The following is a 12,852-nucleotide window of genomic DNA, read 5'->3' as shown; positions in this document are numbered from 1 at the left end:
TAAAATGCAGAATTCATAATTCACGCACAGGCAAATTTCTCCCAGAGGAGAGGAAGAGAAAACATCGCAAACCACAAGTTGTGATGCACCAGCTATTTAATGAGCCAGAAGTGGAATTAGAAAAAATAAAATAAAATAAAAGTACAGCGCGAGAAAGCAGGAGGACAAAACGAATCACCCATTTCAAGGCAGAGCTTCACAGCCGGACACCCAGCTGCCATCGAGTGCCACTTGTCACCTCCCTGACACCACAGGAAGGCATCAAATTAAAAAAAAAACAAATAAAATCCTGCAGCCCCAAGAGCTCAGGGCGAAGCCGCGGGGGTCACCAAGCGATTGGCCACCAGCTCTGGTCACTCTTTCCACCTCCTGGTCATTCCTCCCCGGAAATTCGGGAATTCGGGAATTCGGGAATTCGGGAATTCAGGAACTCAGGAATTCAGGAACTCAGTAATTCAGGAATTCGGGAATTCAGGAATTCGGAAACTCAGGAATTCGGGAATTCAGGAACTCAGGAATTCGGGAATTCGGGAACTCAGGAATTCAGGAATTCGGAAACTCAGGAATTCGGGAATTTAGGAATTCGGGAACTCAAGGCCCGCAGCGGTTGGACCGCCGGTAGGACCTCCCGTAAACACCTCCCAGCAGCCCCGAATATCCCAAATTTCCCAACCCGGAGGAACCCCCGGAGTTGATGGGAACTCCCCCGGCGCTCAGCGCGTCCCCGACGGCCGCGGAGGCTGAGGAACCCACGGCGGTGTTCTGGGGGAAGGAGCTGAGGATGGGGCCGGGCAGAGTGACCACCACGGGGGACGGCTGGATGACGTAGGTGGAGTCCTGGCACTGCCGGACGCAGGGCTCGTTGCAGCTGTTGGCCAGCGGGGTTGGGCCGCAGGAGTTCGGGGCGCAGAGGTCGTAGCAGGACATGGCTCGGGGTGGAGTCTGGAGAGTGGGGAAAGGAGGAGGGAGTTGGAGTTGTGTTGTGATTAGGTGATTAATTAGGGTGTTGTGGGGATGGAGAGGGAAGGATGGGATGGGATGGGATGGGATGGGATGGGATGGGATGGGATGGGATGGGGTGGAGTGGAATGGAATGGGATGGAGTGGAATGGAATGGGAAGGAGTGGGATGGAATGGAATGGGATGGAGTGGAATGGGAAGGGATGAAATGGAATGGAATGGGATGGAATGGGATGGAAAGGAATGGAATGGAACTGAATGGGATGGAGTGGAGTGGAGTGGAATGGAATGGGGTGGAGTGGAATGGGATGGAATGGAATGGAATGCAATGGAATGGAATGGGATAGAATGGGATGGAATGGAATGGGATGGAGTGGAGTGGAATGGGATGGAATGGAATGGGATGGAATGGAATGGAATGGAATGGGATGGAATGGAATGGAGTGGAATGGGATGAGATGGGATGTGATGAAATGGGATGGGATGGAATGGGATGGGATGGGATGGAATGGAGGGTCGGGCTTGGCTCAGAAGGAGATTTCAGTAGATTTTCAGATTTTCCGAAGCCCAAACTTCTCCACCTCCTCCCGAACCTCCCCAGGAGCTCATTTCCCACCATGCTCCTCAGAAATCAGTAGGGAAGTGAGGAACCAGACTGCCAGAAAAGTGAGGAAAACAGAAAAAAATAGAGAAAAACAGGAAAACAGAGGGGAAAAGTGCCCCGAAATAGAGCGGAAAATACAAAATTCATCAGCAGGTAAAAATGAGGAGCATAAACCTCCCCGTGAGCGCGGCGAGGATCTGTCAGGGATCTCTCCGAGGATGGGAATTCAGGGAATTTCCCTCTGGAGACATCCAGACCCTCCTGCCCAGGAGCTTCCCGCTCTGGAGTTTTTCCAAACCCAATTTCCTGCGACTCCAGGTGACCCAGGCTGGGAAATCTCCAGAATTCCTTCCAACCCCAAATCTTTTGTGGTTCCATCCTGAAGGTCAAACCCTCTTCAGATTCCCCACATCCCTCCCAGCTGACAAACAATCTCTGAACCTTCAGAACCCAAAAATTTGGGTGACAGAAATGAAAAACGAGGCGGAATTGGGTGTCGGAGCACCAACAACCTCCACCCCGCGCAGAATTCCCTCCCTGGAGAAAATATCCCTGCCGAGGTTCCCCAGGAGCACAAACCTTGGGCAGCTGCGGGAAAAGCGCAGAAAAATAAAATACAAAGCGCGAAAAAATAAAATACAGGACAGAAAAATAAAATACAAAGTGCAGAAAATTAAAATACAACACAGAAAAATAAAATACAAAGCGCAGAAAAATAAAATAAAAAGCACAGAAAAATAAAATAAAACGCAGAAACAACGCTGGGAAATGGGAAGGAGAAATGGGAAGGAGATCCAGAAAAATAAAACACAACACAGAAAAATAAAATACAGCACAGAAAAATAAAATAAAACACAGAAAAATAAAATAAAACACAGAAACAACGCTGGGAAATGGGAAGGAGAAATGGGAAGGAGATCTGGAAAAATAAAATACAGCACAGAGAAATGAAATACAAAGCACAGAAAAATAAAATAAAACACAGAAACAACGTAGGGAAATGGGAAGGAGATCCAGAAAAATAAAATAAAACACAGAAAAATAAAATAAAACACAGAAACAACGTAGGGAAATGGGAAGGAGATCCAGAAAAATAAAACACAACACAGAAAAATAAAATACAGCACAGAAAAAAAAATAAAACACAGAAACAACGCAGGGAAATAGGAAGGAGATCCAGAAAAATAAAATGCGACACAGAAAAATAAAATACAGCACAGAAAAATAAAATAAAACACAGAAAAATAAAATACAACACAGAAAAATAAAATAAAACACAGAAACAACGCGGGGAAATGGGAAGGAGAAATGGGAAGGAAATCTGGAAAAATAAAATACAACACAGAAAAATAAAATACAAAGAGCAGAAAAATAAAATACAGGACAGAAAAATAAAATACAGCACAGAAAAACAAAATAAAACACAGAAAAATAAAATACAGCACAGAAAAATAAAATACAGCACAGAAAAACAAAATAAAACACAGAAACAACGCTGGGAAATGGGAAGGAGACCCAGAAAAGGGAAATACGAAGGAGCTCCAGACTTACCCTTTTCTCCCAGGAGAACAAAGCAGGAATGGATTTTGCTCCTCTGGCCGCGCAGGTTTTATATCCTGGGCTGGAGAGCCCGAGGACCTGAGATCCAAATCGTGCTCGGAGCTCATTAGCAGCTAATCATTAACGATTCCTCACATGCAAAACTCCCCCGGCTGGGGATTCGCTCTTCCTCTCCGCTGGTATTTCGATTTCGTTTCCTCCCCGCGATGTTTGCATTCCTCTGGAGAGGAGGAATTCTTTCATCCTCCAATTTTGGGAGCCTCGGGAATTCCTGGTCGGGAGCTGATTCATCTGCGTCGCTCAGGAAATTGATTTGCATCCCGAGGAGTTGTGATTTATGATGAATAAAACAATCAGGAAAGATTGGATTTCCCTGGGGATTCCCTTTCCCTCTGCACGGAATGCACAAGTTTTGGACAAATCTCGCTCTGAAAAAGGCAGAAATTCACATTTCTGCCGCAGAATTTCACCAAATTCTTCTCAAACGAGTTTTGGACAAATCTCGCTCTGCAAAGGGCAGAAATTCCCATTTCTGCCTCAGAATTTCACCAAATTCCTCTCAACAAAGTTTTGGACAAATCTCGCTCTGAAAATGGCAGAAATTCCCATTTCTGCCTCAGAATTTCACCAAATTCCTCTCAAACAAGTTTTGGACAAATCTCACTCTGCAAAGGGCAGAAATTCACATTTCCGCCGCAGAAATTTCACCAAATTCCTCTCAAACGGAGCGAGAAGACAAAAATACGGGAAATAAAATTTGCACGGAAACACTCAGAGCCGATTGAACTTCTCAAAGGCGCTGGGAAACTTTTTTGAGGGAAATTTGAGGGAAAAAAATTGATTTTCTTGACTCATCAGCGAGGATCAGCATCTGATTTATTATTTTCCTCTAAACCGCCACACGGTTGTGCCTCAGCGTGGAATTTGCGGCACAATTTGGGAACTGAGAGTTCAAATCCTCCACCCGAGGAGTCTCCAGGTTAGGATTTCAGGAGGATTTTTGAGGTCAGATGGAGGATGCCTGGAGCCTCAGGCTGCTCGGAGACGCCCAAAACCTCACCCAAACCCATCTTCGGGGTCATCAGAGACGCCAAACCTCTTTATAATTTAAAATTATAATTTAAAATCACAATTTAAAACTTCCCCTCCCGGGCTGCTCACCATCATGCAAAACAAACCCCAAATCACCCGCAGCTCCCCGGGAGATGTTGATAAAACCCTTTTTTCCCTTTTTTTTTTTCCCTCTTTCAAAGCCAACTCTGCCTTTCATTTCGCGCGTCTCAAAGGGAACCTCGGCCGCGCGGCAATTCCACTCCTTTTTTTCCCTTTTCAAAGGCAATTTCCAGATTAAAAAGCGGCGGCAGACAGCGCGGGAAGGACCGGAGGGCAGGACTGAGCTTCCCGACCTCTCCCGGGGTTCCATCACCGCGGCACAGACAGGCAAATCACCCCGAGCCGGGAGGATCTTCCCCCGACATCTCCTGGGAAATTAATTTTGGGTTTTTTTTTTTTTTTGAAGTAATTTTTTTGGGTGATTTGTTTTTTTGAAGAACAAAAGGTCTCCAAACGTCTCCAAACGTTTCCCCCTCGGCCACTCAGACATGCAAAAATGGAATTATCGGCAGGGATGGACGCTTTGGAGGTGACCAAGGGGTGGCCGAGATTCCTGAGATGTCACGAATTTCCTTCCCTACCGGCTTTAATCCTTGGAATTCAATTTAGGGTTTTGCACAATTCCCCAGTTTGGGGTGACGAGGGGTGGAAATCCTCCTGTCCCTCCAGACTGACCAGATCTCCCCGATGTTCTCCTCACCACACACAGAGAAATGGTCAAAAATCGGGTTGTGGATGTTCCTGGATCCCTGGGAGTGTCCAAGGCCAGGCTGGACAGGGCTTGGAGAATCCTTGGACATCGTCTAAACCCTGACCATGGTGGCGTTGATCTTCAGATGGTCTGCAGATGATCTTTAGATGTTCTTCAGATGATCTTCAGATGATCATCTAACGAACTTTAGATGACCTTCAGTGGATCTTCAGAAGATCTTTAGATGATTTTCAGATGAACTTCAGATGATCTTCAGATGATGTTCTAATGATCTTTAGATGATCTTCAGATGACCTTCAGATGATCTTCAAATCATTTTTAGATGATTTTCAGATGATCTTTAGATGACCTTCAGTGGATCTTCAGATGATCTTTAGATGATTTTCAGATGATCTTCAGATGATTTTTGTATGATCTTTACATGATCTTCAGATGACCTTCAGATGATCTTTAAAATGATCTTTTAAGGATCTTTAAATAATCTTTGAATGATCTTCAGATGATCTTTAGATGACTTTCAGTGGCTCTTCAGAAGATCTTTAGGTGACTTTCAGATGATCTTCAGATGTTCTTCAGATGATCTTCAGAAGATCTTTAGATGATTTTTAGATGATCTTCAGATGACCTTCAGATGACCTTCAGATGACCTCCAAGCCCTCTTCCCACCCAAACCATCCCACAATTCCCTGACGTTCCTCCACAACTCCATCCTCCCTGGAAAACCAACTCGCCCAACGTCCAGAGAAGATAAAAAGAGCCCCAAATCCCACTTCTGAAGGCGTTTCAGAGCCCAGCGAGCCAGGCTGGCTCCATCCTCTCCTCCCGGCAGCCAAAAGCTTCGCCGTGCTGCTCATCGGAATATTACAAGGAGAAGAAAATCCCAAATCTCCAATTATCCCGGCTGGAATCGCTCCAATTAACTCAGGGCTCCAATTAAAACTCTCGCTGCCCCAGCGGGAGCCAATTCCTAAACAAATCGGAATTTGACTCATCCCCGCCTCGGAAGGTGGAGTCGGGAATATTCGGCGGGTAATTAATGGATTTAATTAGCATCGAAAGCGAGGAGATGAAAGAGGATCTCGGGGCTCGTCAGGGGTGAATCCATAATTAACACAAACACCAAACGAACCCATTTCCCCGCTGGGAAATGCAAAACAAACCCACAATTCCTGTTTCTCAGAGGGGTGGGAATGTCTGGGATCCTCCCGGTGGCCCCAAAAAAAAAAAACCCCAAAATCTCTGCAGAGTTTTCCTGCCTCTTCCCTTTTCCCTAAAATCCCAGGAGATGTTGCAGATCTGCAGGATTTTCACTGGTGACAAATATTTCCGGTGGTTGTAGAAACACCTCCTGGGAATTTTGATTTTTGTGGGAAGAAGTTGTTCCAGCTCTTCGGAAAAAATCCTTCCTCGTGAAATATATTCTGTCTGACGTGAGAATCCCAATTAAACAATTCCTAATTGGCCACAAACCCTCCCAAATCTCATTTTTTTTACTCGGAATTGTGCTTTGCTTGTTGCCACGTCAAGTTTTGACCTCAAAAGGCCGTTTGGGAACAGGAATTAAGGGGATTGTCATGCTCAAGAATTATATTTTATTTTATTTTATTTTATTTTATTTTATTTTATTTTATTTTATTTCATTTATTTTTTATTTTATGTTATTTTATTTTATTTTATTTTATTTTTTAAATTTTATTTTATTATATTTTATTTATTTGAGAAAGTTTGCTGCCTATCAGACCCTCCCGATGTGATTTCTCAATGCTTGGAGGAAACACCTCAGCTTTGGGAGGAATTTTGCTGCACCCTGGAAAATTAAAAATTTAATTTTTCAATTAATGAAAAGGGCAAGAAAATGAATTTTTTAAAATGAGAAATATCCACCTGAACACGTCCAAATCACCTTCACAGCCTCAGTCACAACCCTTTGGAATCACCAAATTTCTGGAATTCATCACCTTTAATCAGGAAATAACTTCAGCTGAGACGACAAAAACCACGAAATTTAAAAAATACGAAATTTAATCCACACCAAGCTCCTCCTGTAACAGAACATCAAACTTCCAACGTTCCTCTGGTGTTTATTAAATAAAACTCTTTAAAATTATTAATTCTTTCATTCTCCTCCTTTAATTTCGTTCCACTAATGACTGCAGTCGCCACAACCTCATCAGCATCTTTAATTACAGTTCAGCAGCAGTCTGGACAGGCAGACAAAGACTCCAAGCCAGACTTTTTGGAGATTTTGGGATTTTTCTGGGCTGGCTGGAGAGTGAATCACCCAAAGCCTCCAGGGAAGTTTTCCAAACCTCCTTCCCTCGGGGAGCAAACAGGATTTTCACCCCAGCAGAGACAAAGCTCAGCTCCACCAGACACAAACCTCAGAAAAAACACCCCAGAAAGGCTTAGAAATAATATTTATTTTTACATTTCAATCCTTTAATTTTTGTCCCAGACTTGCCTCCCAACCCAGCGCATCCCAAAGATTTATTTCCTCACGGGAATATTTCCCATCTTCTGTTCCTCCAGAACCCAAAACCACCCCAAAATTCGCTGCCTCTGCCTCTCCACCTCATCCCAAATATCTTATATATTCCCTGTTTTTTCCTCAGGAACAATGCGGGTGAAGGGAATTTTCTACATTCAATAAGGGGTGTCAGGCTTGGTTATAAATCAGAGAGAAATCTGATTTTAAATCAGAGAAAAGTTTCTTTCCACCACTGGAATTTGATTTGTTCTCCTCTGGAAATTGGGGTGAATTGTTTTTGTTGGGATTTCTGGAATTGGGAATTTCCTAATGGGCTGGAAAATGGAATTTTATTTCTCCTTTGGAAATTGGGATGAATTTGTCGTGATTTATGGAATTGAAGATTTTCAAATGGGCTGGAAAAAGGAATTTGACTCTTTCTCCTTTGGAAATTGAGATTAATTATTTGCATGGTGATTTCTGGAATTGGGGATTTTCAAAGGGGCTGGAAAAGGGAATTTGATTTGTTCTCCTTTGGAAATTTGGATTAATTATTTGCATGGTGATTTCTGGAATTAGGGATTTCTAAAGGGGCTGGAAAAGGGAATTTTCTTTCTCCTTTGGAAATTGGGATGAATTGTTTGCATGGTGATTTTTTGAATTGGGGATTTCCAAAGGGGCTGGAAAAAGGAATTTCATTTCTCCTTTGGAAATTGGGATGAATTTGTCGTGATTTCTGGAATTGAGGATTTTCAAAGGGGCTGGAAAAGGGAATTTTATTTGTTCTCCTTTGGAAATTGGGATGAATCATTTTTGTTGTGATTTCTGGAATTGGAGATTTCCAAAGGGGCTGGAAAAGGGGCTGAGGGGAGCAAAAAAAGGCCAGAAAGACTCAGAAACTGCTGCATCACAAATTTAATGAGGCTGAGGGAGGGAAGGAAGCAGCGTGGAATCAGGAAATGCATTTCCGTGGTCCGGCGAGGACAGAATTCACTCAGCACAGAAATCTTCCTTCTCCGCGGGTGATCTGTGCTAATCCAGCCATGCAGAACAACCCCTGATTCTATATTTTGCCAATTATCAAATAATAATTATAATAATTATAATAATAATAATAATAAAGCAGGACAAGACATTTGATCAGGAGCACAAAAAGAAGCACAACATGCAGAACAATTCCTAATTCTATATTTTGCCAATTATCAAATAATATTAATAATAATAATAATAATAATAATAATAATATTTTTAAAAGCAGGACAAGACATTTGATCAGGAACACAAAAAGAAGCACAACATGCAGAACAATTCCTAATTCTATATTTTGCCAATTATCAAATAATATTAATAATAATAATAATAATTTTTTTTAAAAGCTGGACAAGACATTTGATCAGGAACACAAAAATAAGCACAACATGCAGAACAATTCCTAATTCTATATTTTGCCAATTATCAAATAATATTAATAATAATAATAATAATTTTTTTAAAAGCTGGACAAGACATTTGATCAGGAACACAAAAAGAAGCACAACATGCAGAACAATTCCTAATTCTATATTTTGCCTACTATCAAATTAAAAAATTAAACAAAAACACCAAAAAGCAGGAGAAGACATTTGATCAGGAACACAAAACAAAGCACAACAAAAAGCAGAGAATTCCGGTTTGGGGCTTTGCCAAACTCCCTCAGCTCCTCACGCGGCATCCAAAAACCGCCGCGAGCTCAGTCCTGCTCCGCGGCCGGGTTGGGATTCGCCATTCCCGCTTTCCTCCTCCTAGCAGGGCCCGAAAAAACCACTTCGGGAGGAGTTGTAGCGCCGGTAGGACCTGCTGGAGCCACTGCCCAGCCCGGGGTAGCCAAAGCCCCCCAAGCCCAGGGAGCCCCCCGAGTTGATGGGAACTCCCCCGGCGCTCAGCGCGCTCCCCACGGCCGCCGAGGCCGAGGAGCCCACGGTGGTGTTCTGGGGGAAGGAGCTGAGGATGGGGCCGGGCAGAGTGACCACCACGGGGGACGGCTGGATGACCACGGTGGAGTCCTGGCACTGCCGGACGCAGGGCTCGTTGCAGCTGTTGGCCAGCGGCGTTGGGTTGCAGGAGGTTTGGGGACATCGCTCGTAGCAGGACATGGCTGGGGCTCGTCCGGGTTCTGGAGTCACACCTGAGTGGGAGGGAGGAAGTTGTTTGGTTAACCACTCAGGTTTGGTTATCAGGACAACAAGAAAAGTGGAAAATCAAATTGAAAATGCAAAAATTCCTAAGGAGAATTTCAGGAGCTGAGCCAGGATGTCAGAAGGAAACCCAACTCTTAGACACAATGCAAAATTAAATTGAAAATACAAACTGGACGACAATTTCCAAGGAGAATTTCAGGAACTGAGCCAGGAGATGAGAGGGAAACCCAACTCTTAGACACAATGCAAAATTAAATTGAAAATGCAAACTGGACGACAATTTCCAAGGAGAATTTCAGGAACTGAGCCAGGAGATGAGAGGGAAACCCAACTCTTAGACACAATGCAAAATTAAATTGAAAATAAAAACTGGACGATGATTCCCAAGGAGAATTTCAGGAACTGAGGCAGGAGATGAGAAGAAAACACAAAAGGACATAAATACAAAATTAAATTGAAAATACAAACATTAAACTCAGGACAACTTCCCAAGGAGAATTTCAGGAGCTGAGCCAGGAGTTTGGAAGAAAACCCAACTCTCAAACACAAGAGGACATAAATACAAAAATTCAAAATTAAATTAAAAATACAAACATGAAGACAGCAACTTCCCAAGGAGAATTTCAGGAACTCAACCAGGAGCTGAGAAGGAAACCCAACCGTTAGATACAAAACAAAAACACAAAATTAAATTAAAAACACAAACAGGACGACAACTTCCCGAGGAGAATTTCAGGAGCTGAGGAGGAAACCAAACTCTCAAACACAACACAAAAACACAAAATTAAATTTAAAAACACAAACACGAAACTCTTCAACACAAAGCAAGAAGAGAGAGGCTGAATTGTCCTCGGAGCTGTCGGTGATCCGGGGAAGAACTGGCGGCAGAACAAAAGAAACAAACCGGTGTCGTTAATTTAATTTTGGGGTTTTTAAAATTGGTTTTGATTGCACGTCTGGGGAGATCCAGGCTGTGCACCCAGCAGGAGCTGCAAAAAAACCAAAACCACAAATCCACCTGCGGACAGAATTCCACGGGCAGCTGGAAAATGAAAAAAAATATTCATTTCGAGGCTCCAGCTCTGCCTACAAAGAGGTACAAATTTCAATGTCATTAAGAGCCCTTGATGAGGAGGACTTTGAAATCTTTCCCAGACAAGTTGTTCCAGGGAAATGAGGAAAATCAGGAATTTCCCCGGGTTGGGGCAATAAAAACAAAATTCTGATTCCTAAACCCGTCGCAGTCTGGGGGATTCTCAGCTCTCCTCTTTTTATTTTTGTTTTTTTATTTTCTTTCTCTTTATCCTCACAATTCCTGATTTCATTTCCCAGCATTCCAGGAGGTGTCATCCCACTCTGGAAAAAAAAATTCATTACATTCCAGGATGGGAAAAACCCTCTGAGATATAAAATCCTGATGAAATATAACTGAACTCCCGGATTTCTCTCATTTTCTCCAACTATTAATAAATAGTTGGAGTTAAAATTATTTAGTTGGAGTTAAAATTATTAATAGTTGGAGTTAAAATTATTAATAAATGGTTGGAGTTAAAAAGGACCTTTAAAGACCCCAGAGTGGAAAAACTATTCCACCCATTCAATTTATTCATCTTTATGATTTCTAATATTTTCAATACTCCCAAACACATCTGAAAACCCACATTTAAATAAATTTCTATCACCAACTCATGGATCTCTACAAACCAAGCCAGAGCTCCAGAAATTCCAGAATTCCACCAGGAAAACCCCAAATTTTTACGCAGAAAAAAAAATCTCCCCCCAGCGAATCAAGCAACCACTGTGGGGGAAGAAAAACAGATTATAAAAAGGCGAGAATTATTAAAAAGGCAAAAATTATTAAAAAGGCAAGAATTATTACAAAGGCAAGAATTATTAAAAAGGCAAGAATTATTACAAAGGCAAGAATTATTAAAAAGGCAAGAATTATTTAAAAGGCAAAAATTATTAAAAAGGCAAAAATTATTAAAAAGGCAAGAATTATTACAAAGGCAAGAATTATTAAAGAGGCAAAAATTATAAAAAAAGGCAAAAACAGAGAAGGAGAAGCAGATTTGAACCGACCTTGCTCGCGGAAGAGGGAAGAGGGAAGAGAAGCGGCGGGAAGGAGTTGGGTCGAGTTGGTTTTTATAGCTCAGCCCCGATGGCCCGAGGAGCACAGACAGCCTTTGTAGCTGGAATTAATTCCCAACGAGCAAGTCTTGAATGCCAAACGCTCCACCTGATTAAACGTCTTTTCCTCGCCGGTTGTTTACTTTGTTTTTATTTCCTTATCTGCCGGCAGACGGGTTTTCGCCCCGCGGGTTCCTCTCATCTCGGGAATTAGGGGCCAAATTTATTCCGGGGACACTTTCCAGTCAACAAAACGCAGACTCCGGCGTGTGTTTGGTTTTAGTCATAAAGGAAAACACTGGGAATGTCTGGAATACATAATTCATCGTCCCAGGGTGTTCTTTTATTAAGGTAAATCGTTAATAAATTCCTGTCTCCGCCGGTGTTGAGCTTTGCCTCCAGCTGAGCGTCGGAATTATCTCGATTCTGGGTTTGGGGAAAGTCCTGGGTGAAAAAATAATAATTTCATGCAGCTTTGAAATCCCAGAGGATCCAGAGCGTGGTGTACAAAAAAAAAAAACACAAACACCCCCACACCAAACCACAAACAAAAAAAAAAACACACAAACCCAAACCAACAAAAAAAAAAAACATGGGATTCAGAAATAAAACAAAACTTTATCAAATGTCGAGCTTTGCCTCCAGCTGAGCGTCGGAATTATCTCAATTCTGGGTTTGGGGAAAGTCTTGGGTGAAAAAAATAATAATTTCATGCAGCTTTGAAATCCCAGAGGATCCAGGGATTCAGAAATAAAACAAAACTTTATCAAATCTTATTTACGTGGTTTTGTCGCGTTAAATTTGAGTCCAAATTTGGACTTTCCGCCGTCTCGGGGTGATCCAACCCACTTCAGGGGATGGGAAATCCATGGAATTTTCACAGGGAATAATTCCATCCCAAATCCTACCCAAATTTGACCTCTTTCCCCTTTTCCTGCCTCTCCATCCCTCGGAAAAATTCCCTTCCCACGTTTCCCGTCGGCTCCTCCTGGAAGACAACAACTGGGTCACTCCAAAGCTTCTTTTCTCCAGGCTTGGAAAACTCCCTGGAGAATTATTATTATTTTTTTTTTTTTTTGAGATGTGAAGATTTTAATTGTTTTTAACTGGGTCAGGCTGGGAATGTCGC

The 12,852-nt window shown here is 42.5% G+C and overlaps 2 protein-coding genes across 2 annotated transcripts; both read right to left on the bottom strand.

Moving 5' to 3' along the window:
- Positions 1-591: 591 nt before the first annotated feature.
- On the bottom strand, positions 592-927 carry LOC146427321 (feather beta keratin-like). The gene has a single exon (XM_085082496.1). The coding sequence runs from the start codon at positions 925-927 to the stop codon at positions 592-594; it is 336 nt and encodes a 111-aa protein (XP_084938622.1).
- Positions 928-9,197: 8,270 nt separating this feature from the next.
- KRTAP13-1 (keratin associated protein 13-1) lies at positions 9,198-9,548 on the bottom strand. The gene has a single exon (XM_085082494.1). It carries the CDS (start codon positions 9,546-9,548, stop codon positions 9,198-9,200), a length of 351 nt encoding a protein of 116 aa, XP_084938620.1.
- Between the last annotated feature and the right edge of the window lie 3,304 nt (positions 9,549-12,852).

Source organism: Lichenostomus cassidix, chromosome 25 (genome assembly GCF_008360975.1).
Source record: "Lichenostomus cassidix isolate B80296 chromosome 25, HeHo_3.0, whole genome shotgun sequence".
NCBI lineage: Eukaryota > Metazoa > Chordata > Aves > Passeriformes > Meliphagidae > Lichenostomus > Lichenostomus cassidix.
Note: the sequence above shows the minus strand (reverse complement) of the source record. Positions and strands in the feature narration are given on the sequence as shown.

Bases quoted from the DNA above. Each gene is read 5' to 3' on its own strand.
- LOC146427321 (XM_085082496.1), bottom strand. From the start codon at position 927: ATGTCCTGCTACGACCTCTGCGCCCCGAACTCCTGCGGCCCAACCCCG.
- KRTAP13-1 (XM_085082494.1), bottom strand. From the start codon at position 9,548: ATGTCCTGCTACGAGCGATGTCCCCAAACCTCCTGCAACCCAACGCCG.